Source organism: Vidua chalybeata, chromosome 19, assembly GCF_026979565.1.
Source record: "Vidua chalybeata isolate OUT-0048 chromosome 19, bVidCha1 merged haplotype, whole genome shotgun sequence".
Taxonomy (NCBI): domain Eukaryota; kingdom Metazoa; phylum Chordata; class Aves; order Passeriformes; family Viduidae; genus Vidua; species Vidua chalybeata.
The window spans coordinates 6,602,979-6,628,518 of record NC_071548.1 but is presented as its reverse complement, the minus strand read 5'-3'; the positions used below and the strand labels follow the sequence as shown (position 1 = coordinate 6,628,518).

At 62.2% G+C, this 25,540-nt stretch overlaps 5 protein-coding genes across 12 annotated transcripts; 3 read left to right on the top strand and 2 right to left on the bottom strand.

Annotated features, from left to right (window-relative positions):
- Positions 1-93: 93 nt before the first annotated feature.
- TK1 (thymidine kinase 1) lies at positions 94-3,113 on the top strand. 2 transcript variants are annotated; one of them, XM_053960331.1, is made up of 7 exons: positions 94-172; positions 520-551; positions 636-749; positions 827-920; positions 1,244-1,333; positions 1,418-1,537; positions 1,647-3,113. In XM_053960331.1, the coding sequence occupies exons 1-7, from the start codon at positions 107-109 to the stop codon at positions 1,800-1,802; spliced, it is 672 nt and encodes a 223-aa protein (XP_053816306.1). In that variant the 5' UTR covers positions 94-106; the 3' UTR covers positions 1,803-3,113. The 2 variants fall into 2 exon arrangements, with proteins under 2 accessions (XP_053816306.1, XP_053816307.1); XM_053960332.1 differs by lacking the exon at positions 94-172 and adding an exon at positions 201-251.
- Positions 3,114-3,385: 272 nt separating this feature from the next.
- On the bottom strand, positions 3,386-5,593 carry SYNGR2 (synaptogyrin 2). The gene is made up of 4 exons (XM_053960393.1): positions 5,454-5,593; positions 5,057-5,294; positions 4,617-4,756; positions 3,386-4,517 (listed from the first exon to the last, which is right to left on the bottom strand). The coding sequence occupies exons 1-4, from the start codon at positions 5,556-5,558 to the stop codon at positions 4,320-4,322; spliced, it is 681 nt and encodes a 226-aa protein (XP_053816368.1). The 5' UTR covers positions 5,559-5,593; the 3' UTR covers positions 3,386-4,319.
- Positions 5,594-5,727: 134 nt separating this feature from the next.
- TMC6 (transmembrane channel like 6) lies at positions 5,728-12,487 on the top strand. 4 transcript variants are annotated; one of them, XM_053960391.1, is made up of 21 exons: positions 5,728-5,796; positions 6,516-6,595; positions 6,691-6,809; positions 7,111-7,242; positions 7,351-7,509; positions 7,625-7,730; positions 7,829-7,925; positions 8,005-8,259; positions 8,519-8,709; positions 8,790-8,928; positions 9,080-9,235; positions 9,423-9,598; positions 9,747-9,828; positions 10,149-10,246; positions 10,399-10,494; positions 10,641-10,716; positions 10,948-11,081; positions 11,424-11,600; positions 11,789-11,867; positions 12,000-12,078; positions 12,269-12,487. In XM_053960391.1, the coding sequence occupies exons 2-20, from the start codon at positions 6,540-6,542 to the stop codon at positions 12,069-12,071; spliced, it is 2,400 nt and encodes a 799-aa protein (XP_053816366.1). In that variant the 5' UTR covers positions 5,728-5,796; positions 6,516-6,539; the 3' UTR covers positions 12,072-12,078; positions 12,269-12,487. The 4 variants fall into 4 exon arrangements, with proteins under 4 accessions (XP_053816366.1, XP_053816365.1, XP_053816364.1 ...); XM_053960390.1 differs by lacking the exon at positions 5,728-5,796 and adding an exon at positions 6,123-6,447; XM_053960389.1 differs by lacking the exon at positions 5,728-5,796 and having other exon boundaries at positions 6,123-6,595.
- Positions 12,488-14,438: 1,951 nt separating this feature from the next.
- On the bottom strand, positions 14,439-15,722 carry ARL16 (ADP ribosylation factor like GTPase 16). Its single transcript, XM_053960035.1, has 5 exons — positions 15,594-15,722; positions 15,436-15,492; positions 15,237-15,350; positions 14,922-15,037; positions 14,439-14,781 (listed from the first exon to the last, which is right to left on the bottom strand). The coding sequence occupies exons 1-5, from the start codon at positions 15,675-15,677 to the stop codon at positions 14,610-14,612; spliced, it is 543 nt and encodes a 180-aa protein (XP_053816010.1). The 5' UTR covers positions 15,678-15,722; the 3' UTR covers positions 14,439-14,609.
- Positions 15,723-15,726: 4 nt separating this feature from the next.
- Positions 15,727-24,951, top strand: HGS (hepatocyte growth factor-regulated tyrosine kinase substrate). 4 transcript variants are annotated; one of them, XM_053960032.1, is made up of 21 exons: positions 15,727-15,835; positions 16,138-16,222; positions 16,619-16,694; positions 17,099-17,191; positions 19,014-19,137; positions 20,012-20,064; positions 20,509-20,577; positions 20,764-20,888; positions 21,122-21,200; positions 21,288-21,386; positions 21,589-21,684; positions 22,005-22,043; positions 22,127-22,270; positions 22,410-22,620; positions 22,801-22,973; positions 23,104-23,244; positions 23,322-23,493; positions 23,569-23,702; positions 23,958-24,074; positions 24,215-24,310; positions 24,401-24,951. In XM_053960032.1, the coding sequence occupies exons 1-21, from the start codon at positions 15,799-15,801 to the stop codon at positions 24,503-24,505; spliced, it is 2,268 nt and encodes a 755-aa protein (XP_053816007.1). In that variant the 5' UTR covers positions 15,727-15,798; the 3' UTR covers positions 24,506-24,951. The 4 variants fall into 4 exon arrangements, with proteins under 4 accessions (XP_053816007.1, XP_053816006.1, XP_053816005.1 ...); XM_053960031.1 differs by having other exon boundaries at positions 22,407-22,620; XM_053960030.1 differs by having other exon boundaries at positions 22,407-22,620; positions 23,322-23,702.
- The last annotated feature ends 589 nt before the right edge of the window (positions 24,952-25,540 follow it).

Here is a 25,540-nt window from a genome sequence, read left to right as displayed (position 1 = left end):
CTTTCGCGATTGGCTAGCGCTGCGGCGCGTGAGGGAAAGGCCTCCTGCGATTGGCTGGCGGGGCCGCGCCGAATCGGCGCGCGCGGGCTCGGGCCGGCAGTCCGCCATGAACTGCCTGACGGTGCCCGGTGTCCACCCCGGCTCCCCCAGCCGGCCCCGCGGGCAGATACAGGTACGGCGTCGCCCCGGGGCACGGGCTGGGGGGTAGGTACAGCTGCCACCCCGGGGCACCGGTGTGGGAGCAGATGCAGGTACGGCAACGCTCCCGTGCATCGGGCTGGGGCCAGGTACGGGCACGGCACTGCCCCGGGAACGGGCTGGGGGGGCAGGCACGGGCACGGTACTGCCCCGGGCACGGGATGGGAGCAGGTACGGGCACGGCACTGCCCCGGGCACGGGCAGGGGGCAGGTACAGGTGCTGTGCCGGGTCACCGGGCTGAGGGGGCTGCGGGGGCCCCGCCTGGCTGGAGCCGGGGCTTCCCGCTGGCTGCTGCTCTGACCGCGCCGTTCTGCCCTCAGGTGATCTTCGGGCCCATGTTCTCCGGGAAGAGGTAGGCGCGGAGCGGGGGGCGCAGGGCGGGGGCACGGGAAGGCGGCGGGCCGAGGCTGCGGCCCGCTGACACCGCGTCTTGCAGCACAGAGCTCATGCGGCGAGTGCGGCGGTTCCAGCTCGCCCAGTACCGGTGCCTGCTGGTGAAGTATGCCAAGGACACGCGCTACAGCTCTTCCGGGGTCTCCACGCACGACAAGTGAGCTCCCGGGGCAGGAGGACACCCCGCTTCCACGGGGCTGCCTGGCCTGTGGGCTCACTCCCCCCTGCCCACAGGAGCACCATGGAGGCCCTGCCCGCCGGGCTCCTCCAGGACGTCTACCAGGAAGCGCTGGCTGCCGCCGTCATCGGCATCGATGAGGGCCAGTTCGTAAGTGCATGGCTGGGGTGGGTTTGCCGGGCTCTGCGGGACACGGGCTCCTCGGCACACCCTGTGCACACCAAGCCTGTCCTTTGTAGGAAGAGGGGGAAGTAACGCCCTGGGGCGGTTTGATCCATGTGGCCTGTGCTTACAGTCAAAGCCTCCTTCCCTGTAGTCCCTGCAGACCCAACAGTGGGACTGCAGCCCATTTCACAGACAGGGCACATGGCTCTGATACTCCTCGTTCCTGGTGCTGCTGTCTGGGCACGCACCGTGGGATCTGGAGCCGAGTGCTGCCCCCCCTCCTTTACGATGTGCCTGTACCCCTCCAGTTCCCAGACATTGTGGAGTTCTGCGAGGCAATGGCCAACACTGGGAAAACCGTCATTGTTGCTGCTCTGGATGGGACTTTCCAGAGAAAGGTAAAACACTCATTTTGGCACAGCAGCTGCTTTGGGACCCTCGTGGAACCCACCCAGCAGCATCTTCCCTGCTGTCTCACACAGGCCTTTGGGAGCATCCTGAACCTGGTGCCGCTGGCGGAGAGCGTGGTGAAGCTGAACGCTGTGTGCATGGAGTGCTTCCGGGAGGCCTCCTACACCAAGAGGCTGGGAGCAGAGCGGGAGGTGAGTCGCCTTGGAACAGAAACTGTTTCACCTTTCCAGTCCTGCTGGTAGGGAGAGACTCCCTCCAGGGAGCTGGGCTCTGCAGCCACTCCCCAAACTTCCCTGCCAGGTTGAAGTGATTGGAGGAGCTGACAAGTACCACTCCGTGTGCCGAGCCTGCTACTTCCGCAAGCGGCCCCAGCAGGCCGGGCCAGAGAACAAGGAGAACGTGCCCCTGGGCCTGAGGCAGCTGGAGACAGCAGCCCCTCGCAAGATCTTCACTTGACTGCTGGGAAGATGGAGGGGAAGGGAGCTCAGCGCTGTGGCTCACAGGCACCAGGTCTGCCTCTCTGTGCTTTAACAAACTGTTCAGTGCCTCAGCCCTCCCTGCCCAGCCTCCCCACACCAAGCGCCACAACTGAGGATCCACCAAGCCTGATGCTGTGGAAGCTGAAGCAAAAGCCTGGCTAGAGTGAGTTCCTATCTCAGAACAAGGAGAAGAGACCAGCACAGTTCCTGATGCCACACACAGGCCCTGGGGCACCGCACGTCGAGCCGGGCTGCGGCGCTGCCGCCGCTCACCGTGGCTCTGGACAGCTCTCCCAGTGGTCTGAGCGTGCTCAGGCTGGCACTGCTGCCTCTGGTGCCGGTGGATGCAGCCCTTCTCTCTTGTGCACTGTTGCTAAATTCCAGGTTTCTTAAGACAAGGTACTGCCATTAGTATTTTAACTGCAATTTTTAGCTTCCTTCCTTAACCGTCTGAGGTAACTTGTCCCTAGTCACGGAGCTGTGACACAGCTTTTAAACTGACACACAAGGCAGCCCAGCCCTGGGCAGGTCCCCAGCCTCTCTGCCAGCATGCTCGCTGGTGTCAATCATTGTTGAAACAGAAGAAGGTGGAGGAGGCCTGGCAGCTGACTCTTTTGAGAGGTTGAACCTCAAAGGGCTGGCTGTGTTCTAGCAGGCTGTGACTGACTTGTCTGGAGGAGCTGGTCCCAGGAAGAGCCTCCAAATTCAGAGCAGTTTTTCTCAGGTTCAAGGCTGGTGCTTCCACTTTGGTGCTATGTTACCTGTGAGAGGTTTGGAGGCTCAGACTTTGCACCAATTATTCCAGGGAAGATCTAGCTGCTTGGCAAAGGGGCTCTCCTGAGGAGCTGCTTCTCTACTCTAGTCATGTCTCTTGCTTTCTCCTCAGCCTTCCAAAATTCTTGAGGCTGATTCTTAGTCTGCTCTAAGCTGACTGAAGGATCCTCTTCCCTCTTTGTTAGACTCAGATTCTGGAAGGTTGTTGCTTCCTTATTCCCTGCGAAAGTGTTTTTTTCCTGGAAGTGTTTTTTTCCAGCATCCACAGGCTCCAAGCAGTAGCTCTTTGTTCTGGCCAGGCCAGACCTCTTCATCTGAGTCCAGGGTTGCTGCTTGGGTTGCTGCTTGCCTGTGCCCTGGAAGGCTCCAAGAGCTGCCTGAACTCCCCCTGCTGCCCCCATGTTACAGGTGAGAATTATTGTATTCACAAGCACTCCATTACCAGGCCTGGGCTTTTCCCCCAGGGCTGCGGAAGGTTCTGCTGCTGCTTTAGGTTAATAAATAACTTAATGAACCCCTGTGTGTATTTTTTACCAGAGCATTCTGCTAAGTCCTCCTGGCTGTGACCAATGAGACAGCATGGGCTGGTCACAGGGTGGGAGAGCTGCTCCGACCAGGGAGCATGAGGAGGGTGGCCTAAAAATAGCCACCAGCATGAGTGTGCTGTTTGCAGCACAGCAGCTGGCAGGGGCTGCGCTGCCCCAGCTGACGCTCCAAGCCCTGCAGGGGCAGAAGGAAGGAGCCTTTTCTGCTTCCCCCGAGACAAAAGGCACATGGTGGCTCACATGGTGGCTCGGTGAAAAAGTTTATTCCAGCCCTACAGTGACAACTACTTGAAGGCTGGCCCCAGCAGTGATGGCCCACACGGCTGCTGGGAACAGCTTTACCACAGCACAGCAGCAAACACAACCTGAGACAACGGCCCACAGGCTCCTGGTGTGGCTGGAGTGCAGGCAGGAGCCCGGGTGCAGGAGCTCAGCCTCGCAGCAGCAGAGGCAGCACTCGGGCAGGCACACAAGGAGAAAGTGCTCCAGGACTGTCCCCAGCCATGGCCCTGCTGAGGGATCTCAGTGCTCGCTGCTCCCACAGACCCCAAACCACATCATCCAAGCACCAGCAGCTCTAGAGCAGGCTGGGGGAAGGCACAGCACGGCATTAGGGCAGAGAAGAGGGGGCTTTGGCAATAGCTCGCCCAGAAGCAGCCAATGGGGGTAGGCACAGGAAGGCAGCACAGGCAGGAGCTGGGCCTGGCTGTGCTACGGCAGCGAGAGACGGCACTTGGGGAATGCAGCCAGCAGGGCTGAAAGGCACTGGAGACAGGATGGGCCAGGGCAAGTCACAGGGGCAGAGCCTGGCCAGGGCCAGGGTGTGAACCACAGCCCACCACCAAGGCACCACAGCAAAAGCAGAGGCTTGTACGTGCCAGGGCTGCCCACACACCCAACCTCCTGCAGCCGCACTGCTCACCCAGCAGCTGCAAATCATCATGTGCTAGATCACCCACCAAATCACACACTGGGCTCTGCACCCTCCAGTGAGGATCTCAGCTCTGGGACCAGACAGAAGCCCCTCCTGCACCCCATGAAAAGGCCCAGTCACCTTCAAACAAAGCAGCCATCACCCTCCCGCCCCACTGTCCCCTCCAAGTCACAGATCCCTCCCTCCCACCCCGCGAAAGGAATTGCACTGGTACAGCCGTCCCGCGGGCGCCAGCCAGGGCTCAGTACACTGGCGGTGGCTGGTAGCCCTCCGGCGCCTCCGCTGTGTGCATGAAGGGTGGCTGCTGGTAGCTCTCATGGCTAATGTTGGGATAGCTGGAGTAGGGAGTCGGAACCCCTGGGCTGGGGTCAGCATAGCTTTGAGCAAAGTCCTCCACTCCCATTTTGTACCTCTTGTAAGCGAAGGTGAGCAGGAGTCCCTGCAGAGAGAAGGGGAGCAGCATCAAGGCCGTTCCAGGCTGTGGAGCACAGGGGGCCCCTTTGTAGTCCCCCCAAGTGGGGCAGAGTGGTTCACTCACCCAGGAGAAGATGGAGAAGAAGCTGAAGGTGATGGCAGCGCGGGCAGAGTCCGCTCCGATGTACACATCCTCGGCCCGCGTCCAGGACCACTGGTTGGTCAAGAAACAGAAGCTGATGAACCACAGAAAGGTCCAGAGACCTGTGGGGGGAAGTAGCATGAGGGTCTCGGGCTGGTCCTGCTGCTCCTGGGCAGCCCCAGACCCTGCTCCACCGTGCAGGCTGGCGCAGGCACCCGGCCAGGGGCAGCCGCTCCTCGGGGCACTGAGCAGCAGCAGCAGCAGCAGCAGCAGCAGCAGCAGCAGCAGCAGCAGCGCGTGGCCCGCGGGCAGCACGCCAGACGGGAGCGACTCCCTTCGCCAGGCACCGGCAGCCACGTCACGGGACAAGGCGGCCATTGTGGCAGCCACGGGAGGCACAGCCCTGCCCGCGCCCCCGGTACCTGAGAAGCCGAGGTCGGCCAGGACCAGGTACTTGCGGTTGGTAGTGTTGCTGATCTGGGGGAAATAGACGTCCACCATGAAGAAGAAGATGCAGGCGAGGAAGGCGAGGACGCCGATGCCGATGCCGTAGCGACAGGCGTCCTCGTTGTGGTTGAAGATGCAGTAGAGCTGGGGGTCCTCGGGCCGGCTCATGTAGCCATCCCCGACCAGGCAGGCGAACACGATCAGGGCGAAGACCTGCGGGGCGGAGCCGATGTCCGGTGGGCGGCACCGAGGCCGGGGGGAGCCCTTTGGGGGCTGCCCGTCCCGGCGGGCGAGGGGCTCCGGCCTGCGGCGGGGGACGCCGTCCCGGAGGGGCTCTCCCGTCCCGTCCCGTCCCGTCCCGTCCCGACTCACCGCGCTGACAATCCGCGCCAGCACCTGCGGCTGCTGCACGAAGCGGACCAGGTCGAAGGCACCGCCGGCCTTGGCCGCCCCGTAGGCGCCGCCGCCGCCCTCCATGGCGCTCCGCCGCCGCTCCTGCGCGGCACCGCCCCGGGAGGGCCGGCCCTTGCGGACCGGGGCCGCCGGGGCGGGGCGGGCGGGCTGGGTCCGGCGGGACAGGGGCTCCCCCGCCCGGGCACAGAGCGCCGCGCCGGTCCCGCTCCGAATCCCGGTGCGCCGCTCTATCCCTCCTTCCGCCCCGGTGTAACGGGGGACGGGAGCGCCGGCCCCACGCCTCGGCCGCCGACGGGCCCCGGTGAGCGCAGCCGAGGGGAAACAAACGGGGGCTTCTGGGCAGCTCCCGTCGCCCCCAGCCGGTACCGGGAGGCGGCAAGAAGGACGGGACGGACAGGGCTCGGCAGCCGCCGCCCTCCCCGCAGATCCGCACCCACGCGAGCCGCGGCCCGGACAGCCGGCGGCGGGAGCACCGGGGAGCGCTCCGTCGGTTCCCGGTTCGGGGCGAGCGGCGCCTGATGGGGAGCCCCGGGGCGGCTACCTGCCCCGAGCAGCCTTAGCCCGCCCCGGGGTGGAGGAGGGAGAGCAGGGGAGGAAGGAGGGACGGGGAACACGGCGGGGGGCTCGGGGGTCTTTGCTCCGGTGTGTCCTCTTAGGGCCGGTCCGGGCCCTTCCCGAGCCGAGCTCCGGGACTGGTGCTCGCAGGCTTCGTGCCCGACCCGAAGGGTCCCGGGACGGCGGGCGGAACCCGCTCGGCCGCGGTACCGCCCCATCCGCCCTCTCTTCCTTCCTGACGCCGGGCTGGAGCCGGGGTTAGTCCCGGTTTAGCCCCGCGGGCTCCGCGCTCCCGGCTGCCCCCGGCCTCGCACGCCGCGGCTCCGGCTCCGTCCCCGTCCCGCAGCGCTTGGGAGCCGCGGAAACCGGGGGAGCCGCGGAAACCGGGGGAGCCGCGGTAAGCGGGGGCTGGTGGGGGCCGGGACCGGTGGCGCCCGTCTGCTCACCACGGCAGGGCCCGTGTAGGAGGGACCCGCTCGGCCTCGCAGGATGTTCCAGCCGCCCTCCATCACCCTCCACGTCCCCGAGGGCTCCGAGAGCGATGGGTGAGTGTGACCTCCCCCGCTGCCCTGCCGTGCCCTGGGACCTCCATCCCAGGTACGATGGGTGTCCGTGCCACCGTGTCCCTGTGTTCCTGCAGCCAGGAGCCCAGTCCGGACAACGAGAGAGCCCTGCACACCTCATTCCACCAGCTCATCCTGGAGCAGAGCAGCTTGATCGAGGCAGGTCTGGAGCTGGAGTTGCAGGAGAGAGGCAGAGGTAAAGCACTGCAGCCTCAGCCAGGGCGCGCTGGGGACAGTGTGTGTGCCTAGGGCCATCCCTCTGCTTGGGCCAGCTGTGTCAAAATGCTATGGCCAAAGCATTCGTGGGAGCCTGCTGATGCCTTGGCCAGTGCAGAACAGGGCAGTCCAGGGCAGATTGGATCTTGGGGACACAGAAAGCGTCCCTGGCGAAAGGGGTACTCTGGGAAGGGCACACACCTAGCCTCCGTGCTGGAGCAGAGCTGCGGGGACACAGGGATGAGCCATGGCTTCTCTGCATCCTGCCTTCCCCCTCCCAGAGTCCCCAGCCCGCTTAGCTGTGCCAGATGCCTGTGCCATGGCCTGGCCAGAGCCCGGGCAAGGTGAGGAGCACCCCAGCTACTCCTCTGCCTCCCTGCAGATCTTGGCCAGCATGCCCAGCCGCACCATCGGTAGGTGCCACCCACTTTCCCAGCCTTCCCCAGCTCCCAGAGCCCCTTGGAGCTCTGCCTGCCCTGCTCTCCTGCGGCCGCCCAACCCTGCTCTGCTCTGATCCACAGGACGCAACCTCGGGGCCATCATCTCCCAGTACTGCAACCGCACGGCGCGGCTGCGGCGCCGGAGCGGCCGCCCGCCGCTGCAGCAGCTCTGCCGCACGGCACGGCCCAGCCTGCGCCAGTACGACCTGGAGGCTGACCCCACCAGGGCCACGCTGGAAGGTGAGGGTCCCCCAGACTGTGAGAAGGCACTGCTGGCCACTGTCCCTGCGCTGGGTTGGGGACAGGCAGGCCGTGACCTGGCGGGCCGTGTCCCACTGAGCCCCTTGTGCCCCAGAGAAGCGGCGCCTGCTGGTGAAGGAGCTGCTGAGCCTCTCACCCAGCCAGTGCAGCCACATGCTGCTCACCATGCCCCTCAGCCTGGCAGAGAAGCGCATCCTCCGGTGAGACCCCTTCCATCAGCAGCAGCTGGGCAGGGCTCCCGCAGCCGGAGCTGTCCCAGGAGCTGTGGTACCCTCTGACACCCCTCTCTTCTGGGCAGGCGGCAGCTGAGCGGGCAGAGGGGCCCAGTGAGGCAGCACGCCCATCACTGGGCCCCCTTCTCACCCTGTGGTTGGTCCAAGGTCTGCGTCGGCCTCGTAAGTCAGAGGCACAGAGGCTGGGAGGGCTCCAGTGCAGGCTCCAGCCCCACTGCTGTCCCCACTTTCCTCTCCCCAGGGCTGCCGAGGTCTCTGGTACAGGCTCCTCTCCCTGCTCCGCACTGCCCAGCCCGGGCACTATGCCCTGAAGCAGATCGGTGGCCGCTTTGGCTCCAGTGTCCTGTCCTACTTCCTCTTCCTCAAGACACTCCTTATGTTGAACTTCTTTTCATTCCTCATCCTCCTGGCCTTCGTGGTGGTCCTGCAGGCCGTGTACCCCACTGCATCAGTCAGCCCCCAGCCATTCACGGGCCTCGAGGTCCTCACAGGAGCGGTAAGCGTGGCCCAGGCACCCCCAGGTCAGAGGCTGCACCAAGCCTGGGGGCAGCCCCACTTTCCCACTGTAAAAATACCCCGGTTCTTGCCCTTGCACAGCCTGGGCCCCAGGACCACCGGTGCTGTGGGTGCACACGGTGGTGCTGCCCCAGCCCAAGGCTCTGTGTCCCTGAGGCTGGCACAGAGGTGCCAGGCTAAGGGGGAAGCTGCGAGCACTGCCGAGGTCCCCGTGGGGCCCATCGTGTGCTTTCCTGCAGGGCTACTTCACGCACTCGCTGCTCTACTACGGCTACTACAGCAACGTCACCCTGAACGACCCCTGCACCTCCAGTCCTGAGGGCAGCGTGTGCCCCCTCGCAGCCCCCCTGCTCCCGTACAACTTGCCACTGGCCTACCTGTTCAGTGTTGGGGTCTCCTTCCTTGTCACCTGCATCCTGCTGGTGTACAGGTGGGTCAGCGGCGCCTGTGGCACCGCCAGCCTTCCCCTTCAGCCAGCCCCAGTCCCTGACGCCCTTCACCTCGCTGCAGCGTGTCCCGCTCTTTTCGGGAGAGCGTGGGAAGCTCCACAGGGGACTTGGCCATCAAAGTCTTCTGTGCCTGGGACTTCAAGGTGATCCAGAGGCGCTCGGTGAAGCTGCAGTGCGAGAACATCTGCACCCAGTTGAAGGTGGAGGAGCTGGGCGATGCAAAACACCCCCGACCCCAGCCTTGCTAGTGCTTTGTCCATCACCCCTCTGGGTCCTGCTGTGCTGCGGTGGGACAAAACCTTGCTGCAGACGCAAAGCGGGTTTGGCAGCTCTGCTGCTGCTCTCTTGCAGGAGCTGCTGGGGGAGCAGCGCTCCCGCTCCCACTCCCAGAGCCGCTGCCAGTGCCTGCGGCACTGCGTCGTAGTGCTGCTGGCCTGGGCGCTGGCCCTGGGCTCGGTGTTGGGCTGCGTGCTGGCTGTGCATTACTTCTCAGAGCACATGCACGTGGTGAGTGCTGCCTCTCACCCTGGGATCCCCTGCCCTGGGGTTGGAGGGACAGGGCTGGGATACTGGGGAGAGAGGCAGGGACAGTCCCACTGCAGCTGTGCTCCTGGCCTGGGCATTTGCTGCTCTCCCCAAGGACACCAGACCTGGCTGCCAACAGCCGTGCACTCAGCCAGTACCTGCTCACCAGGTTCAGCAGGAGCAGCAAGCGCGGGGCAGTGGCAGATGGCAGCAAGAAGCCATTCTGCTCGTCCTGCCCCTCGTGGTGTCCCTCCTCAATGCCTTGATGCCGCACCTGTACAACTTGCTGGCAATGTGGGAGAAGCAGGACTCCCCAGTGACACAGGTCTACGTGGCAATCACCAGGTGGGTTGGCTGGGGCTGTGGTGGAGGGAGCGTTCTGCACCTGCACCTGTGCCAGGCAAGGAGGCTTTGGGGCCAGGCACCCCATCTGTGGGGCTCAGCCCTCCATCCCCAGGGCTCAGGGACTTTTGTCACTGCTCCTGCTCCCCAGGAACCTCATCCTGAAGATGGTGATTCTCATCCTGCTGTGCTACCACTGGCTCAGCCGGAGCGTTGTCTGCTCGACAGAGGAGGTCAGCACCACTGCCTCAGGGCCATGGAGGGCTGGGCTGAGCATGGGGCTGTGCAAGGAGCTGGTGGCATCTTCCCTATTTGATATCAGGAAGAATTTCTTCCCTGTGAGGGTGGTGAGGCTCTGGCATAGGTTCACAGAGGAGCTGTAGGTGCCCCATCCCAGGAACTGTTAAAGGCCAGGTTGGACAGGACTCAGAGCAACCTGCTCTAGTGGAAGGGTGTGTCTGCCCATGGCGGAGTGGGGAAAGAGATGACCTTTAGGGTTCCTCCCAACCCAAACCATTCTGTGATTCTATGCCACACCTGAATGTCTCCCCAGTGCTGGGAGACGTGTGTGGGGCAGGACCTGTATCGCTTCATGGTGATGGATTTCATCTTCACCTTGCTGGATACGCTCTTCGGGGAGCTGATCTGGAGGTAACGTACCCCAAGACATGTCCCCCCACCAGTGGGGCATCCCTGCATGGTCCCAGCTCTCTGGTGTACCCAGGCTCTGCTGCCATCAGAGGGGGAAGGTGGGGCGTGAAGTCCCCCCAGGCAGTGTGGGAGCAGAGCTCACTTCCACCCAGGCTAATTCTGGAGAAGAGGCTGAAGACAAAGCAGAGGCCAGAGTTTGATATCGCCCGAAATGTGCTGGAGCTGATCTATGGGCAGACCCTGACCTGGTGAGATGTTTCTGCCTGGTGTGGCTCCTTCCTCTGCTGGCAAATGCCTTGTAGTCCCCAGGAGCCCTGTGGGTGCTGTAGCTGTGCCCAGCACTGTGTCCCCTGGGGCTCAGACCCAGGCAAGCTTGTCTTTCCCCTTCTCCCAGGCTGGGCGTTCTCTTCGCTCCGCTCCTGCCAGCTGTGCAGATGCTGAAGCTGCTGCTGCTGTTCTATATCAAAAAGGTGTGATTCCCCCACCCCCTGCAACTCCCCGTGGGCTGAACTGTGGTGATGCTGTGCCCTGTCACCGTCAGCCTCTGCTGCAGCAGTGGTGCCACACGGAGCAGCCTCGGCCTTGTGGACTGAGCGGGGCTTTCTGGGGACAGCGTGTCCCGAGCTCACTCGGCTCCAGTGGGCGGGAGGGAGGGGACAGCAGGGACTGGCAGCCCACGGGACACTGCTCTCTATCCACAGAGCAGCCTGATGCGGAACTGCCAGTCCCCCAGCAAGCCCTGGCAAGCATCACGCATGAGCACCGTGTTCATCACTCTGCTGTGCTTCCCCTCCTTCCTGGGTGCAGCTGCCTTCCTCTCCTACACCATCTGGTCGTGAGTACCCACGAGGCTGCGGCTCAGGGCACAGGACCCCCGGCTGCCTGGAGAAGGAGGGGCTGGGGAGACCATGGCCCCTGTCCCTGGCAGCTGCAGGCTATGAGGTGCTGCCACAGGCAAGGGAGGCATCCCTGCTGCTGGCCCGTGCTCACTTCCTCCAGCTGTTCCTGCTGCAGGAGGCAGGGATGAGGACTCCCTTGTCCAGCCCTGGGGATGCTGGGGACAGTGAGGCTGGGTCCCTGGAGGGCTGGACATCTGAGACAGGCAGTGCCCTGGTCTGGGGCCAGTAGTTGCTGGGCTGCCCATTGCTCTGAACGCCCTGTTGGTCTGTTTGCTCAGGGTGCAGCCATCAGAAACCTGCGGTCCCTTCCGGGGGCTGGAAACCATCTACAAGTCAGGGAAGAGGTGGGTGCTGGTGCTGGAGAAGTCCAACCCCAACATCACCTGGTTTGCCTGGGTCTACCAGCACCTGTTGGAGAACACAAGCCCCCTGTTCTTCGTGTCTGTGGCCCTGATGTGAGTATGGACCCGAGCCCAAAGCTGAACCCCAGGCTCTCACTTTGAGGGTCCTGCTGTCACAGCCCTGAGCGGGGCTGGGAGCCAAGGTGTCACCCCAGAGCCCTGTGCCCCATCCCAGTGCCAGGAGCACAGTGTCCCTCAGCTTCCTGCCTGGCTGCCACCATCCCACCCTGCTGTCGTTGCAGAGCTGTGATCTACTTCAACATCCAGGTGGTAAGAGGCCGCCAGAGGGTCATCTGCCTGCTCCAGGAGCAGATTGCCAACGTGAGCACTGCCCCTGCCCATCCCCGCTGCTTCACAGCCTGCTCCAGCCCCAGGCTCTGTTTGGGCTCTGGCCCCAGCAGCGCAGCCGCTCACCCCCCAGTGCTGCTCACTGCGCTCTCTCTGATGTTGCAGGAGGGGGAAGATAAGGTATTTCTCATTCAGAAGCTTCACTCCGTTTACAGGCAGAGACACAGGCGCTTCTGAGTGCCAGGTGAGGCCAGCATGAAGGGCAGTGGGGAGGGGCTGCCAGGGCACCCAGAGCTCAGCCATGTGCACAGATGCTCCTCTGCCTGTCCCAAGGGATGCACCATCCTTGGTGTTACTGAGGCCCAGGGACAGGGAAGAGGATGGAGGCAGGTCTGGGACAAGGACCCGGGGTCTTACAGACTCTCTCCTCTTAGTGTCAAGCTCCACAGGGAGGAATGGGATGGAACGGACTCTGCTTGCAGCTGGGACTGAATCTGTCCATCACAACACAGCGCTGGAAGCTGGGGGACCGTGGAGTGCTGGGGAAGATCCTCCTCTTGGCACGGCCAAGGACCCATTGGGACATGTCACTGGGAATGTTGCATCGCAGGGATGCAGGTGCTCCTGCTGCCTGGAGCTGCTGGGATGCAGCGAGTACAGGACCAGGCCTGCTGTCACACCCCAGGACACAGCTCCATGCAGGACTGCCTCACCAGCACAACCCTGCTCCGTGGGGGCTCACTTCTTGCAGAGAACAGCCCTTCAGCTCTCCCTCCTGCCACTGTGCCCTGGGCTGTTTTCAGAATCCTTTGGGAACCATGGAGTTTTCTCCACAACCACCTTCACACTGCCTAGGGGCAGGAGGCATAGAGCTAGGAGCTGCCAGGCATGGACCCAGCTCCGGCTCAGCACCTGGCTCACCAGGAGAGCAGCTGGCTGATTGCAGTCCCACAAACAAGGTCACTGGGCCACCCCCAGCAGCCCTGGCTGGTGGGACAGACTTGGAAGAATCACCGTGCTGCTGAGTGCTGGGCTGGGCAGAGACTCTGGGGGCTCTGAGGTCAGCTCTGAGGCTGACCTGGGCCATTAAAGCTCTGCTGGGCAGGAGTGCTCTGGCTGCTGTGTGCACCTGTTGGGCTGGAAGCAGGCAGGTAGGGCTGGTGTGTCAGTGCTCTTGGTGGTGATGACCCAGCAGCAGTCAGGGTGTGCTTGGGCTCCTTGGCACGGCCTGCTTTCCCATGGGAGCTGCCTGGGGCAGGGCCCAGGTCAGCCCACACTGCTGGAGCAAAGGCCACTGCCACCCCACTTGCCACTCACCGTCACAGTGCAATAGCTGCAGCCCCAGCAGCAGGGTCATGCTGTTGGCACCTGCAGGCCCTGGGATGGCACCTGTCCCTGTGCCACAGCGCTGACAGGCCCAGGGCAGGGTGTGCTGTGCCATGTGCCAGGCACGGGCAGCCACCAGTCCCCTGTGACTGGCACCGGGGCTGCCAGCTGAGGCAGCTGCCTGCCCAGCTGGGCTGGGCCACCAGCGTGGGCACGGGGCGTGTTATCAGCACGGATAGACACTGTGTGGTGTGGGCACAGGGCAGGTTCTCTGTACAGCCCCAGCTCTTCCTGGGGTGCACTAGGAAAGCGTTGCTCGCAGGTCAAGGGAGGTGATCCTGCCCCTCTGCTCAGCCCTGCTGAGGCTGCAGCTGCAGTGCTGTGTCCAGTTCTGGGCTCCTCAGGACAAGAGGGACATGGAACTCCTGGAGCAGGTCCAGCAGAGGCTACAGAGACATTGAAGGGACTGAAGCACCTCTCTAATGAGAACAGGCTCCAAGCACTGGGCCTGTTCAGCCTTGAGGAGAGACAACTGACAGGGGACCTCATCCTCTGTCAGCAGGGAGGTGTCGGGATGGACCAGGCTCTGCTCCACAATGCCCAGCAATGGGACAAGCAGCAACAGGCAGAAACTGATGCCCAGGAAGTTCCACCTGAGTATGATCTTGATGGGTCCCCTCCAATATTCTGTGATACTCTATTAGAAATAACTTCCTGTGCCAGTGACAGCACACTGGAACAGATTGCCCAGAGAGAGTGTGGCAACCTCCTCACCGGAGATAGTCCAGAACTGTCTGGATGCAATCCTGTGCCATGTCCTCTGGGATGAGCCTGCTTGACCAGAGAGATTGGACCGGATGACCAACAGTGGTCCCTTCCAGCTTGACCCATTCTGAATTTGCCTGAGGCCAGGTGAGTGCCGGAGAGCAGCCGCCGTGGGCTGGCACTTGCTGCAGCTTGTGAGACATCCCTACTGAAGCATCCCAGTCACTGGCCTTGCCCTAGGTCACCCAGGTCACCCAGTCCTTCCCCAAGGTCACCCCACTGTGCCTGGGCTGGCAGGAGCCCCACATGCACTCAATCTTAAACCCAGGGGGCCTTACCCACCCCTGCCCTGCTTAGCTCAGCTCAGCTCAGGTACTGCTGCAGCCTCCAACCCCACTGCAGGAACCCCTCCTGTGCCTGGAGCTGCCAGCACGATCCAGCTCTATGGCTTCTGCTTGTCCCTTCCCTGAAAGCCCAGGATCTCCCTCTGAGCACAAGGCAGCCACCAGCCTGGGCAGTTTGGTGGGAGTTTTACTATGAAGTCCCACAGGGATCCAGTCCATCAAGAGCCCAAGGCACTGTCCTGGGCTCTGCTCCCAGTCCCAGGCAGGGCAGCTGCTCCTTCGCCACCTCCTCCTGTGACAGGATTGTCCTGGGCTGCACAGGCACCTGGCAGGGCTGGGGTCAGCAGGGGTCTTGGAGGACGGTCCGAAGCCACTGCAGGACAGCGGCCAGGCCGGTGCCATCGCGGGCGCTGGTCTCCAGCATCGTGATGGGCTGCGTAGCGCAGGACACGATGTCCTGCATGCGGAACAGCGACTTCATCTCCACCAGTGACATGTAGCAGGGCAGGTCACTGCAATGGGGACAGGGGAGCTGCATCGGCCAAGCACGACGGCTCCCAGGCCCAGCCCAGGGGTCTCCAGCCTGGGAAGGGCAGCAAAGCACAGCCGCTGCCCCCTGGCACCCCCAGCCTTCGGGTGACCTCCTCCTCACATCTTGTTGAAGAGCACCAGGACGGGCACAGAGGCGAGCGGCGCTGCAGACAGGACTGAGAGCAGCTGGATGCAGGACGAGGAGACCTGCGTGGGGTTGGAGGCATCCACCACGAACTGGAGGGAAGAAGGGAAAGCAGGGTGCGGGTGTGCCGAGGGCAACCCCGGGCCGGGCCGGGCCAGAGCAGGGCACGGAGGAGGGAAATCCCACCACGGGGCGAAACCGAGGGGACCGACCGACGCCCGCCCCGAAAGCCCCTCTCCCCGCGTCCATCCCTCGGGACCGCGGCCCCGGGGGGTTCCCAGTGCCGCTCACCAGGAGAGCGCTGCACTCGCTGTAGTAGCTGGGCCAGATGGGGCCCATGCAGCCGCCCAGCTCCCGCACGGTCACCCTCCGCGGCAGCCGCAGGTCCGTCAGGTTGGTGCCCACCTGCGGGACAGGCACCGGCACCGCTGGCTGCGGCCGTGCCCCGCGGCCGCCCCGGTGCCGCTCGGCCCCGCCGGGCCGCACCTACCGTGGGCAGCGTGGCCGGGGGCTCGCCCAGCTCCGCGGGCTCCTCGGCGCTCAGCTGTGCCTCGCGTTAAGGACACGGCGGCTCCGGGAACGGTGCCCCGGCCCGGCCCGGCCCGGCCCCCCCCGGTGCCCCCCGGTGCCCCGTGCCCCACGGATATGGCGCAGCCGCCGCACCAGGAGGCTCTTCCCGCCGCCCGCCGCCCCCAGCAGCAGGAAGGTGGGCGGGGAGCGGCCCGCGGCCATCGCGGAGCCGCCCCGCGGAAACGGCGCCGCCCCGGCGGAAGCCGGAAGCGGAAGGGCCGCGGCGGGGCGGGGGACGGACCGGGCCGGAGCGATCGGGCCGGGCCGGCGGCGGGCGGACACCATGGGGCGCGGCGGCGGCACCTTCGAGCGGCTCCTCGGTAGCGGCGCGGCTCCCTGGGCGGGCGGGACGGAAGCGGGTCGGGGTCCGCAGCGCCCGGCCCCGGGAGCGGGCGGGCCCAGAGCACGGCACTGGCCGGGCCGGGTCGGGCTGCGGTGCCGCAGCCCGGGGCCGAGGTCACCGAGCGCCCGGGGGTGTCCGAAGCGGGAGGGTTGTTGCTTTCCGGGTGCAATCGGGGCTTTGTCCCCGAGCGCCGGGGCAGCGCCACGCCCGGAGCGCTCCCGGGGAGCGGCGGAGCGGAGCCGCGGGCTCACGGCGGCCCCGGGGGTTTGTCCATTGCAGACAAGGCCACGAGCCAGCTCCTGCTGGAGACGGACTGGGAATCCATCCTGCAGATCTGCGACATGATCCGGCAGGGAGACACGCAGTAAGTGCCCCTGGGCTTTTGGACACGCTGTGGGCGCAGCTCTCCTGTCTGCGCAAGGACGGAGAGCCTTGGAGGGTGTCGGACCTGCCGGCCCGTGGTAACACATGTCTCGTTATACCCTTCCATAAGAGCATCAGAGGGGCTGTACAGCACGCCCTGATGTGCTGGCGTGCTTCCCAGGCCCTGGGAGCTGTAGATTACCCCTGGCCTGAAACCAATAGGGAAACTCAAGCTTGAGTGTGCTTCTTCCTTCCCAGTTTCACTCAGTGGATCGTATACCCCTGAGCTTGCTGTGCCCTTCGTGTCAGGGTGGGGATTGGTGGGTTGTCAGCAGCAGGTGGGATCTCCCCTCGGATTCTTGGTCCCCTGAGAACATGTCCCCTCTTCCCTACCCAGAGCAAAATACGCTGTCAACGCCATCAAGAAGAAGGTGAATGACAAGAATCCCCACGTGGCCCTGTACGCGCTGGAGGTAAGGGCACCCGGCTGGCAGCACAGCGGGGGCTTCTCGCTAGCTGCCTTCAGGCTGCACAGCTTCCTGCAGCCCAGCGTGCAGCCAGCCTCTTCCTGACTCTGGCACAGAGGTGTTGGGGTGATCAGGCCAGGGCCTTCATGCTTTAGTTCCATCTTGGCTTTGGAACAGGCAAAGCTGAGACTCGGGCTGCCCTCCCGGGGTTGGTTTCCCAGAGCAGAAGGTCCAGCCCCCCATGGAGGTGAAGGACAGCTGGCTCCTGGTGCAGGGAGTGGATTGGCATGGCCCCAGCACACCTCACTGCTTAAGTACTGCCCTGTGTTCAGTCTGTAATGTGTGCTGGGACCCCACAAGTTGCAGGGGAGGCAGGAAGGTGTGGGCTGATGTTGTCTTGGCCCTTGCAGGTCATGGAGTCGGTGGTTAAAAACTGTGGCCAAACAGTCCATGACGAGGTGGCCAATAAACAGACCATGGAGGAGCTGAAGGAAATACTCAAGGTAAATAGATTTATTTTACTGTCATTTTTTTTCCTATGGAAAAGCAGCAGCAGCAGGAAGAAATGTATGTGTCCTCTCTTGTGTCCTCTTTGGGTAAGGAGCAGAAGGGAAACTGGAAATGCACTTCAGAAAAGAGCAAACTATTGTGTAGTGTGAAAGGGTGAGTGTAGGCAGTGAAGGAGGGCTTCTGGGAAGAGGAGATGTGGTGGGAGCAGAGGTTTGTCTGCGCTGCAAAATGGCAGGAATGTGCTGTGGAGGCCTGGGCCATTCCTTGGTAAATGCTGCTGGATGCTACATCTGGGCTGGGACAGCAGAGGAAAACAGATGATGGCCTGGCACCTGTACCAAGGACCTGGGCAGTGGCAAGGTGAATTCCCTCTCATGGAGCAGTGTGAGACACATAGGCAGGTAAAACAACAAAGGAAAAACCAGCTGGAGCTGCCTCTGTGTCACGGCTCTGTCACTGGCGTGTCGAGTTGTTCCGGAGCTCTGCGGGATGTGACCATGGCTGCTGGCACTGACAAGTTGTTGTTACGAGCTGTCGCCACTCTGATGCCTGCTGGAGCTTCATGTGTCCTTGGACTGGGGAATTCCATAAGTGAAGTGGAAATGAGAACTCCTGTCTCCAGCTCCCAACTCAGAACAGCAATGCCCAGACAAGAGCTTATTAGCATTGTACTGTTCCTTCCTCAGCTTCTGTCTTCCACCAGAAATAAACAAACAGGTGACCCAGATCCTTGGAGGACGAGCTGTGGAGTCCTGTCACCTCACACACCGAGCAGGGTGTCTCTGCTGTCACCTTCCTGTTAGGGCTGACTCAGTCTCCCTGCAGGATCTTCTCCTGAGGCTGGAACACTGCCATAGCATGACAGCCAGGTGTGGTAGCACAGCCACTCCAAGGGCTGAGGAGATCGAATCAGATCCAAGGATTTTGTGGTTCTCTCAGTCCTTGCCTGCCTCAGGAGTTTCACAACTGCCCCATTCTCCTCCCACACTTGGAACTTTGCTGCTTGTGAACACCCGATGCTGGTAGAACAGTCTAAGTTCTGATGAGGTTCAGGGCTGTGACATGTATGGAATGCAGGATTCTGCCAAATGTTCCAGAAGTTGGAGCTCCAGGAATTGTCAGTAAGTGATGCTGTGTGGGCCGAGGTCTTGGCTAAAATCAGAGCTTGACAGTGCTGCTGTGCTTCCTGGAGATTTCTGGAACAGCCAGTCATGTGGATGTGATCACTTGGGCAGCTGATGACACGGCGGCTCTGAGGCTGGCTGAGGTCAGAACAGGCTTGCCAACTTTTCTCCAGTTCCCTGAAGTGTGATGCAGTTGCCCCTGCCTCCAAAGGGCAGCTGTCCCAGCTGTCCTCACTTTGTCACATCCTGAGGTGGCTTTGAGTAGTCCTGGAGTGGAGGTGCTGGCACCCTCCAGCACTGTCAGGGGGCAGGCAAGGTGGGCTGTGCTCTGCTGGGCAGCCGGGGCTCCCGCCGAGTTCTGAGTGTGGGATGGTGGCTCTGGCGAGGGGGTGGGCAGAGCTGCTGGGCACCTGCTTTAAGCATCAAGGCCACAGCTCTGTTCACTTGGTCTGTGCTGCTCGAAGGACATTTTGTTGTTTGTGCTGGAGGGGGCAGAGGGGCAGCTGAAGGGGTCTCTTTGTGCTCTGCATTGTCCTCGCTGCAGGTTTCTGACAGCTCTTACCTCTCCTAAGTACTCTAAAGTCTCTCTTTCCTGAGTGGTATTTCTGGCTTCTCTTTAGGGGGTTCACACCATCCTTTGGGTTTCAGGGACATTTTCTCAGATGTTTTTTTCTCCTCCCTTCCTGTGCAGAGGCAAGTGGAAACAAGTGTCCGCAGTAAGATCCTATACCTCATCCAGGCCTGGGCTCATGCCTTCCGCAACGAGCCCAAGTACAAGGTGGTGCAGGACACCTATCAGATAATGAAGGTTGAAGGTGAGGACTGTGGCCACAGGGGAGGGGACACCTGGTGAAGCAGCTCTGCTCTGCAGGAGCTTTGGCCTTCTGTGCCTGGTGTGAGCAAAATCTGGACTTGCAGTACTGAGCTCTTCCTTGGTTCCCAATACCCACTGAACCCCTCAGGGTGACTAAATCCTGCTGCAGACATGGGACAGTCCAGTGGTCCCAGGACCAGGGCAGCTTGCTCTAGGCCTCCAGCCCAGCCAGTGCTTCAGGGCTGGCAGGGAGACCTGAAAAGCAGGAGCTGCAACTGTTCTTGGGGAGACTGGCTGCAAATCATTGTGTCCTCTGGGAGGGATTTGCTGTGGGGCAGCTCCTTCCTCACAGGCTTTTGTTCCTGCTCCCAGGATGAGTCCATGGTCCGTCTTGCTGACACAGTGTTGGTGTGACATTTTCCCCTCTGTCCCAGGACAGCAGTGTCCACTTCAAGGGCAGGGACACGCTGCTGCCTCCGCTTCCTTCTGTGCACCAGAAACTCTGCAGGCAGTGGCACAAGCTTGGAGGGTCAGTCCAGCATCCTGAGCTGGTGTTGCCAAGCTCTGGCCCTTGAAGGCTGAAACTCACAGCCCTGCCTGCCCATCCAGTGGGCTTTATATCCCCCTCAGTTCAAAGTACTGAGAAATAATAAGCCTTATCCAGAGGCCCGTGATGTCCCTTGTGGGTGTGTAAGGGAAACAACTGGGGATTGTCCTCAGACCATGGCTGAGGGGAGCCTGCTTCTGGTGTGTGAGGGAGGTGCTGGTCAAGACAAGAGGCGGTGCTGAGCTGGCACCTGTAGCACGAGCTTGCAGGCACGTGGCCTCCCTGTGCCGGAGGATTCCTCTCACAACGGCGCTCGTTTCTCCTGCAGGGCACGTCTTCCCGGAGTTCAAGGAGAGCGACGCCATGTTCGCCGCAGAGAGGGTGAGCTCTGGCGGGGGAGCAGCTGGCGCTGTGGGACAGACCTGCCTGGCCACATCCCCTTCTGCCAAACCTGCAGGTCTCCCATTCCTCCGTTTTGTGCGGATTGGAGACCTCGCTGGGAGAACGGACCAGGACAGGGAGTCAGACCCGTCATTCCTCCTGCTCGCTGGCCTTGCAGCAGCTTGGCAGGCTGGACGTGGCAGCAGGGCATTGCTGAAGTGATTGCTGTGCAGTTTCCTAGTCAATCTTGTGCTGACTGGGAAAACATCACAGTCTCTAAGGAACACGGGAGGAGATAACTGGGGATTAACATTTCCTGTTGAGCTGCAGATGCCCCCAGTCTCCCCCATGAGGCATGAGAGCCCTGTTAGCCATCAGAGCTCCTGAAAGGGCCAGTGCCAGTGCACTCCTCCCTCCTTACTCCGTTTCCCTTGACCCCTACAGGCTCCAGACTGGGTGGATGCAGAGGAGTGTCACAGGTGCCGAGTGCAGTTTGGTGTTGTGACGCGGAAGGTGGGTGCTGCTGCTGGGTTCCCTGCTCTACGCAGCCCTTGGGACTTGCAGGACTTGGTGTGGGGCAGTGTGCTGGGGACAGGCCATGTTTTCCTGGCTGCTGGCTGGGAAATGAGTGTCTGAGTGATGCTGGCTAAAGGAGAAGGAATGTCTTGCCACCACACTCAGGTCTCCTGTCCTTCACAGCACCACTGCCGGGCCTGCGGGCAGATCTTCTGTGGAAAATGCTCCTCCAAGTATTCCACCATCCCCAAGTTTGGGATTGAGAAGGAAGTGAGAGTCTGTGAGCCCTGCTATGAGCATCTCAACAAGTCAGTACCCTTCGTGGTGGGTTTCTTTGCCTGCGACAACTGGGACATTGAGGGGGGAAGCATGGTGTGGAGCTAGCTTCCTGCAGAGCACAACGGGGGCTTCCCAGGCTGTGCAGGCTGGGCTGGGCTCTCTTCCCTCCTGGGAGTGGGGTTTGCTGCTGGAACATGGTGCAGAGCTGGGCTCTGGTGCAGAGAAGGGAGCATTCAGTCCATACTATCACTTGTCACTACAGGAAAACTGAGGGTAAAGCTGCTGCCACCTCTGAACTGCCCCCTGAGTACCTGACCAGCCCTCTCTCTCAGCAGTCCCAGGTGAGCAGCTGCCCAGTAGGTGATCTGGTGATCCTGACCTGTTTGTTGATCCCATTACTGACCACCTCCTTATCTTTCCACTTCCAGCTGCCTCCGAAGCGCGATGAGACAGCTCTGCAAGAGGAAGAGGAGCTCCAGCTGGCTATTGCCTTGTCTCAGTCAGAGGCTGAGGAGAAGGAGAGAATGGTTTGTTTGCTGCTGGGGTCCGGGAGGGGTTGTTCCTCTTCATCTGTGCTGGGCCATAACAGATCTCTGGACAAGCCCTGGTGTGAGCAAGGCTCAAAGCCTGTGGAACGAGAGGGTGAAAGCAGAGCCAGGCACAGGCTGTGTTGTGGTTGGTTTGGAGAAGCCTGGACTCTCTCTGAGTTGGCAGTTTTCTCTTTTGCAGAGGCAGAAAACAACCTACTCCATGTACCCCAAGGCTGAGCCCACTCCTGTCACGTCGTCGGCTCCCCCAGTCAGCACGCTCTACTCCCCGCCTGTGGTATGTCCGTGGCAGCTCCTGCACGGGAAGTGGCTGGACACAGGCCACTTCTGAGCCGAGTCTGCCCTGATTGTGTCCAATTTCATCCCCATACTGAGGGAAGATATTTGCCCTGTTCAACCCCTTGCTCGTTCACTGTGTTTTGAGCAAGAAGGTGTGTTCTCAGCCAGGACTTAGTGCCTCCACTGCCTCCCAGCCTGTGTCCCCTTTGAGGCTCAGCACTGGTGGTCATATGTGGCCAGGTCCAAGCTGAACACCTGTGTGGGACCTGGGGATCTCTGGTTTTGCTGAACTACATTTCTCCATTTGTCTCTTTCCAGAATTCCTCTGCTCCCTTGGCCGAAGACATTGACCCAGAGGTAAGGATCGTGGCCCTGCTAGTCTGCAGCACAGGCTTGCTCCTGCGAGGCAGTGGTGCTCATCTTCCTTCTCTGCCTGGCAGCTGGCCCGGTACCTGAACCGCAACTACTGGGAGAAGAAACAGGAGGAGGTTCGCAAGAGCCCCACACCGTCAGCACCCCTGTCCCTGACGGAGCCAGCTGTGCAGCCCGGGGAAGCCCACCCTGCCCCTCTTGGGGTGGTTGAGGTAAGAGGAGGCCCAGGCCTGGGTCTGGCACCCACCGAGGGGCAAGAAGCACCCGACTCTTGGGCTCTGCAGGCTGGCTGCTGGCTCTTGGCACTGGGAGGTCACAGCTGACTGGCTGCCCCGTCCTTCCTTCCAGCAGCAGTACCAAAACGGTGAGTCCGAGGAGAACCACGAGCAGTTCCTGAAGGCGCTGCAGAACGCGGTCACCACGTTCGTCAACCGCATGAAGAGCAACCACATGCGAGGCCGCAGCATCACCAACGACTCTGCCGTGTTGTCCCTCTTCCAGTCCATCAACAACATGCACCCGCAGCTGCTGGAGCTGCTCAACCAGCTGGACGAGCGCAGGCGTGCGTGGGAGCTGGGGGAGCTGCTGGCCCTGGGCGTGGGTGGGCGGCAGCCAGGGCTTCCACACTGTCACGGTTCGGCATTCCCGTGACGCAGTCTCACTGGAGAGAGGCTGGTGTGCAGTGCAGGGGCAGTCCAAGTGCTCTGTCCCCATGGTCTGAGGCTGTCCCTTCCCTCCCCAGTGTACTATGAAGGCCTGCAGGACAAACTGGCCCAGATCCGGGATGCGCGCGGGGCTCTGAACGCGCTGCGGGAGGAGCACCAGGAGAAGCTGCGGCGTGCAGCGGAGGAGGCAGAGCGGCAGCGCCAGATCCAGCTGGCACAGAAGCTGGAGATCATGAGGCAGAAGAAGCAGGTGAGGCAGGAAAGCGTGTCCGGGGTATTCCAGGCCTGCCTGCTCTGTGGCCCAGCCCAGGGATGGCTGCCCTGGTAGGAGGGCTTGTGTGGTATCGTGGCTGCCAGCCACCACAGCCCTGTTCCCACAGGAGTATCTGGAGATGCAGCGCCAGCTGGCCATCCAGCGACTGCAGGAGCAGGAGAAGGAGAGGCAGCTGCGCCTGGAGCAGCAGAAGCAGACCATCCAGATGAGAGCCCAGATGCCAGCTTTCTCGCTGCCTTATGCTCAGGTACAGCTGCTGGGGTAGGCTGCCCCTGCCAGGTTCCAGGGATTGTGGCTTTAAGCTGGTTTTCCTTCTCCCACCAGCTCCAGGCCATGCCCGCAGCCAGTGGGGTGATCTACCAGCCCTCTGGGCCCACCAGCTTCCCTGGCACCTTCAGCCCGGCTGGCTCGGTGGAGGGCTCTCCCATGCACAGCGTGTACATGAACCAGGCTGCACAAGCGGGAGCTGGGCCCTACGCTGCCATGCCCGGCACTGGTACGTTGGCAGCTCAGCCGCTGCGGGGAGGGGAGAGCCCAGGGCGGCTGCTCCAACCTCTGCTCTCTCCCCCAGATCCCAGCATGGTGAATGCCTACATGTACCAGCCGGGTGCCAGCAGTGGGCAGGGCCCTCAGCAGGGGCCGGCGGTGCCCACCACCACCCCTGCATATTCATCCTACCAGCCCACACCCACACAGGGCTACCAGGCAAGTGAGGCAGCGCAGCCTGCAGCCAACTGGGACAAGGGCTGGGGGGTTCTCTGGGGCTGGGCAACGTACCCAAACTCAGCAATGAGATCTCTGAGCAGGAGGGAGGACGGGCTCGTTGGTTCCAGATCTCCAGATCTGCTGCTCTTGCTGTGGAAGTGGGCTGGAGTTAGATCCAGTCCTGGGCTCAAGGGCCTTGTCTGGAGAAGTGAGCCATTGCTGTCTGTGCCACCTCTCACCAGCCTCTCCCCACAGACTGCAGCCTCACAGTCGCAGAGCATCCCAGCCATCTCCCAGGCACCCCAGTCAGGCACCATGGGCTACATGGGCAGCCAGTCTGTCTCCATGGGCTACCAGCCCTACAGCATGCAGGTGAGCGCTCCCTGCTTGGCGTGGGGGGACAAGGCATGGGTGGGCTGCAGCCCGTGGAGCCATCCTGGGTCGCCCACCACTGCGCTGTGGGTGCTGCACGTACCCCAGCCCCTGTGACACCCACCCGCTCGTTCCCATAGGGTCTGATGTCTGCCCTGCCAGGCCAGGACACCGCTCTGAGCAGCCTGCCAGCCCAGCAGTCCTACCTGCCCGGGCAGCAACCCCTCTACCAACAGGTGAGTGCTGCCAGCCCAGGGGGTCAGGACCTAGTGGGGCACGTATTCTAACGAAGCCACACGCTAACAAAGCTGTTTCCTCTGCTCCAGGTGGCCCCAGCTGGGGGGCCCCCCCAGCAGCAGCCCCCACCAGCGCCTGCCCCCGGGCAGCAGCCCCCGGGCAGCGGCGAGGCCCAGCTCATCTCCTTTGACTGATCGTGGCCACAGGGATCCAGTGTAACACTAGTCTTCATCCGAAATCACTCTGTACTTCGACTACTCCTCCTGCCCCCCGGCCCCGCGTCCCAGGGGCTCCATAGGCTCCTACAGCCGGCTTTGGGGACCAAGGGGCAGGGGTGCAGCCCCCCCATGCCCTGCAGCCTGGGGCAGCAGCCCCCCGGCTCACCCACCCACCCACCCTCGGCAGCTGGCGGCCCTGGGGCCGGGCGGGAGCTCGGCCTGCCCCTGTCGTTGCCCCGGGGCTTGTGGCACAGGCCCCAAGGACGCAGCGCTCCAGCCCTGCCCGGTCCCCAGCTTTGCCCCATCCCTGCTGCGCCCGCTCCCTGCGGGCCCGGGGCCCTTGGCTGGCCCGGGCCGGTCCCCGTCCCCGCCCCTCTCGGCGGAGACCGAGCGCTATCGGTGACAATAAAGTGTTGGAACGATCTGCGGCTCCTGTGCTGGGCGGGGGCGGCGCCCACCGGGCCATCCCGACCGCGAACGGGGCAAATGGTTGCCAAGGGGAGGCAGCAGCTCGGGGGTGCAGATCCCGTCAAACTTCACCCCACGCTACTGGCCAGCTTTGGCCACGAAAATTTCCTCCCTACAGTGTCTAGAATGTTTCTGTGCTGTAGATGCATAGTCCTAAATTATTAAGCTTTATGGAGCATTAGAATGTGTTGCTGCAATTAGTGAAAGTCAAAAAGGTAAAATGACAAGGCTTTCAGATTTCATTTTTGTTTCTTTTAATTTGCATTCATTGTGCTTCAATTTTGCCGTTAACCATGCTGTACAGTGTAGAAATAGAACCAATTCTCCTTCCAAACATTCCAGAGAGGAAGTAATTTCTGTTCCTTCAGACATTAAATTTTTCCTGCTCCTATTTAGAAGTGATAAATAGTAACGGATGTATTACGGTTGACTTTGCTTTCCCATCGGCCCGATTTGGCCTACATCTCCCATCGCGCACCGCTGCGCTCCCGCGGTGTCACCGCCGGCTCTCCGTCGGTGCCGGGCGGCGGCGCGGGGCCCGCC

Bases quoted from the DNA above. Each gene is read 5' to 3' on its own strand.
- SYNGR2 (XM_053960393.1), bottom strand. From the start codon at position 5,558: ATGGAGGGCGGCGGCGGCGCCTACGGGGCGGCCAAGGCCGGCGGTGCC. The intron at 5,295-5,453 runs GTGAGTCGGGAC...TCCGCCCCGCAG, and splicing joins TGGCGCGGATTGTCAGCGCG to GTCTTCGCCCTGATCGTGTT. The intron at 4,518-4,616 runs GTGAGTGAACCA...TTCTCTCTGCAG, and splicing joins TCTTCTCCATCTTCTCCTGG to GGACTCCTGCTCACCTTCGC.
- TK1 (XM_053960331.1), top strand. From the start codon at position 107: ATGAACTGCCTGACGGTGCCCGGTGTCCACCCCGGCTCCCCCAGCCGG. The intron at 552-635 runs GTAGGCGCGGAG...CGCGTCTTGCAG, and splicing joins CCCATGTTCTCCGGGAAGAG to CACAGAGCTCATGCGGCGAG. The intron at 1,538-1,646 runs GTGAGTCGCCTT...CTTCCCTGCCAG, and splicing joins GGCTGGGAGCAGAGCGGGAG to GTTGAAGTGATTGGAGGAGC.
- TMC6 (XM_053960391.1), top strand. From the start codon at position 6,540: ATGTTCCAGCCGCCCTCCATCACCCTCCACGTCCCCGAGGGCTCCGAG. The intron at 11,082-11,423 runs GTGAGTACCCAC...CTGTTTGCTCAG, and splicing joins CTCTCCTACACCATCTGGTC to GGTGCAGCCATCAGAAACCT. The intron at 11,868-11,999 runs GTGAGCACTGCC...CTGATGTTGCAG, and splicing joins TCCAGGAGCAGATTGCCAAC to GAGGGGGAAGATAAGGTATT.
- ARL16 (XM_053960035.1), bottom strand. From the start codon at position 15,677: ATGGCCGCGGGCCGCTCCCCGCCCACCTTCCTGCTGCTGGGGGCGGCG. The intron at 15,351-15,435 runs GTAGGTGCGGCC...CCTGTCCCGCAG, and splicing joins CCCCGGCCACGCTGCCCACG to GTGGGCACCAACCTGACGGA. The intron at 14,782-14,921 runs GTGAGGAGGAGG...TCCCCATTGCAG, and splicing joins CTGGTGCTCTTCAACAAGAT to TGACCTGCCCTGCTACATGT.
- HGS (XM_053960029.1), top strand. From the start codon at position 15,799: ATGGGGCGCGGCGGCGGCACCTTCGAGCGGCTCCTCG. The intron at 23,494-23,568 runs GTACGTTGGCAG...TCTCTCCCCCAG, and splicing joins CGCTGCCATGCCCGGCACTG to ATCCCAGCATGGTGAATGCC. The intron at 23,703-23,957 runs GCAAGTGAGGCA...CTCTCCCCACAG, and splicing joins CACCCACACAGGGCTACCAG to ACTGCAGCCTCACAGTCGCA.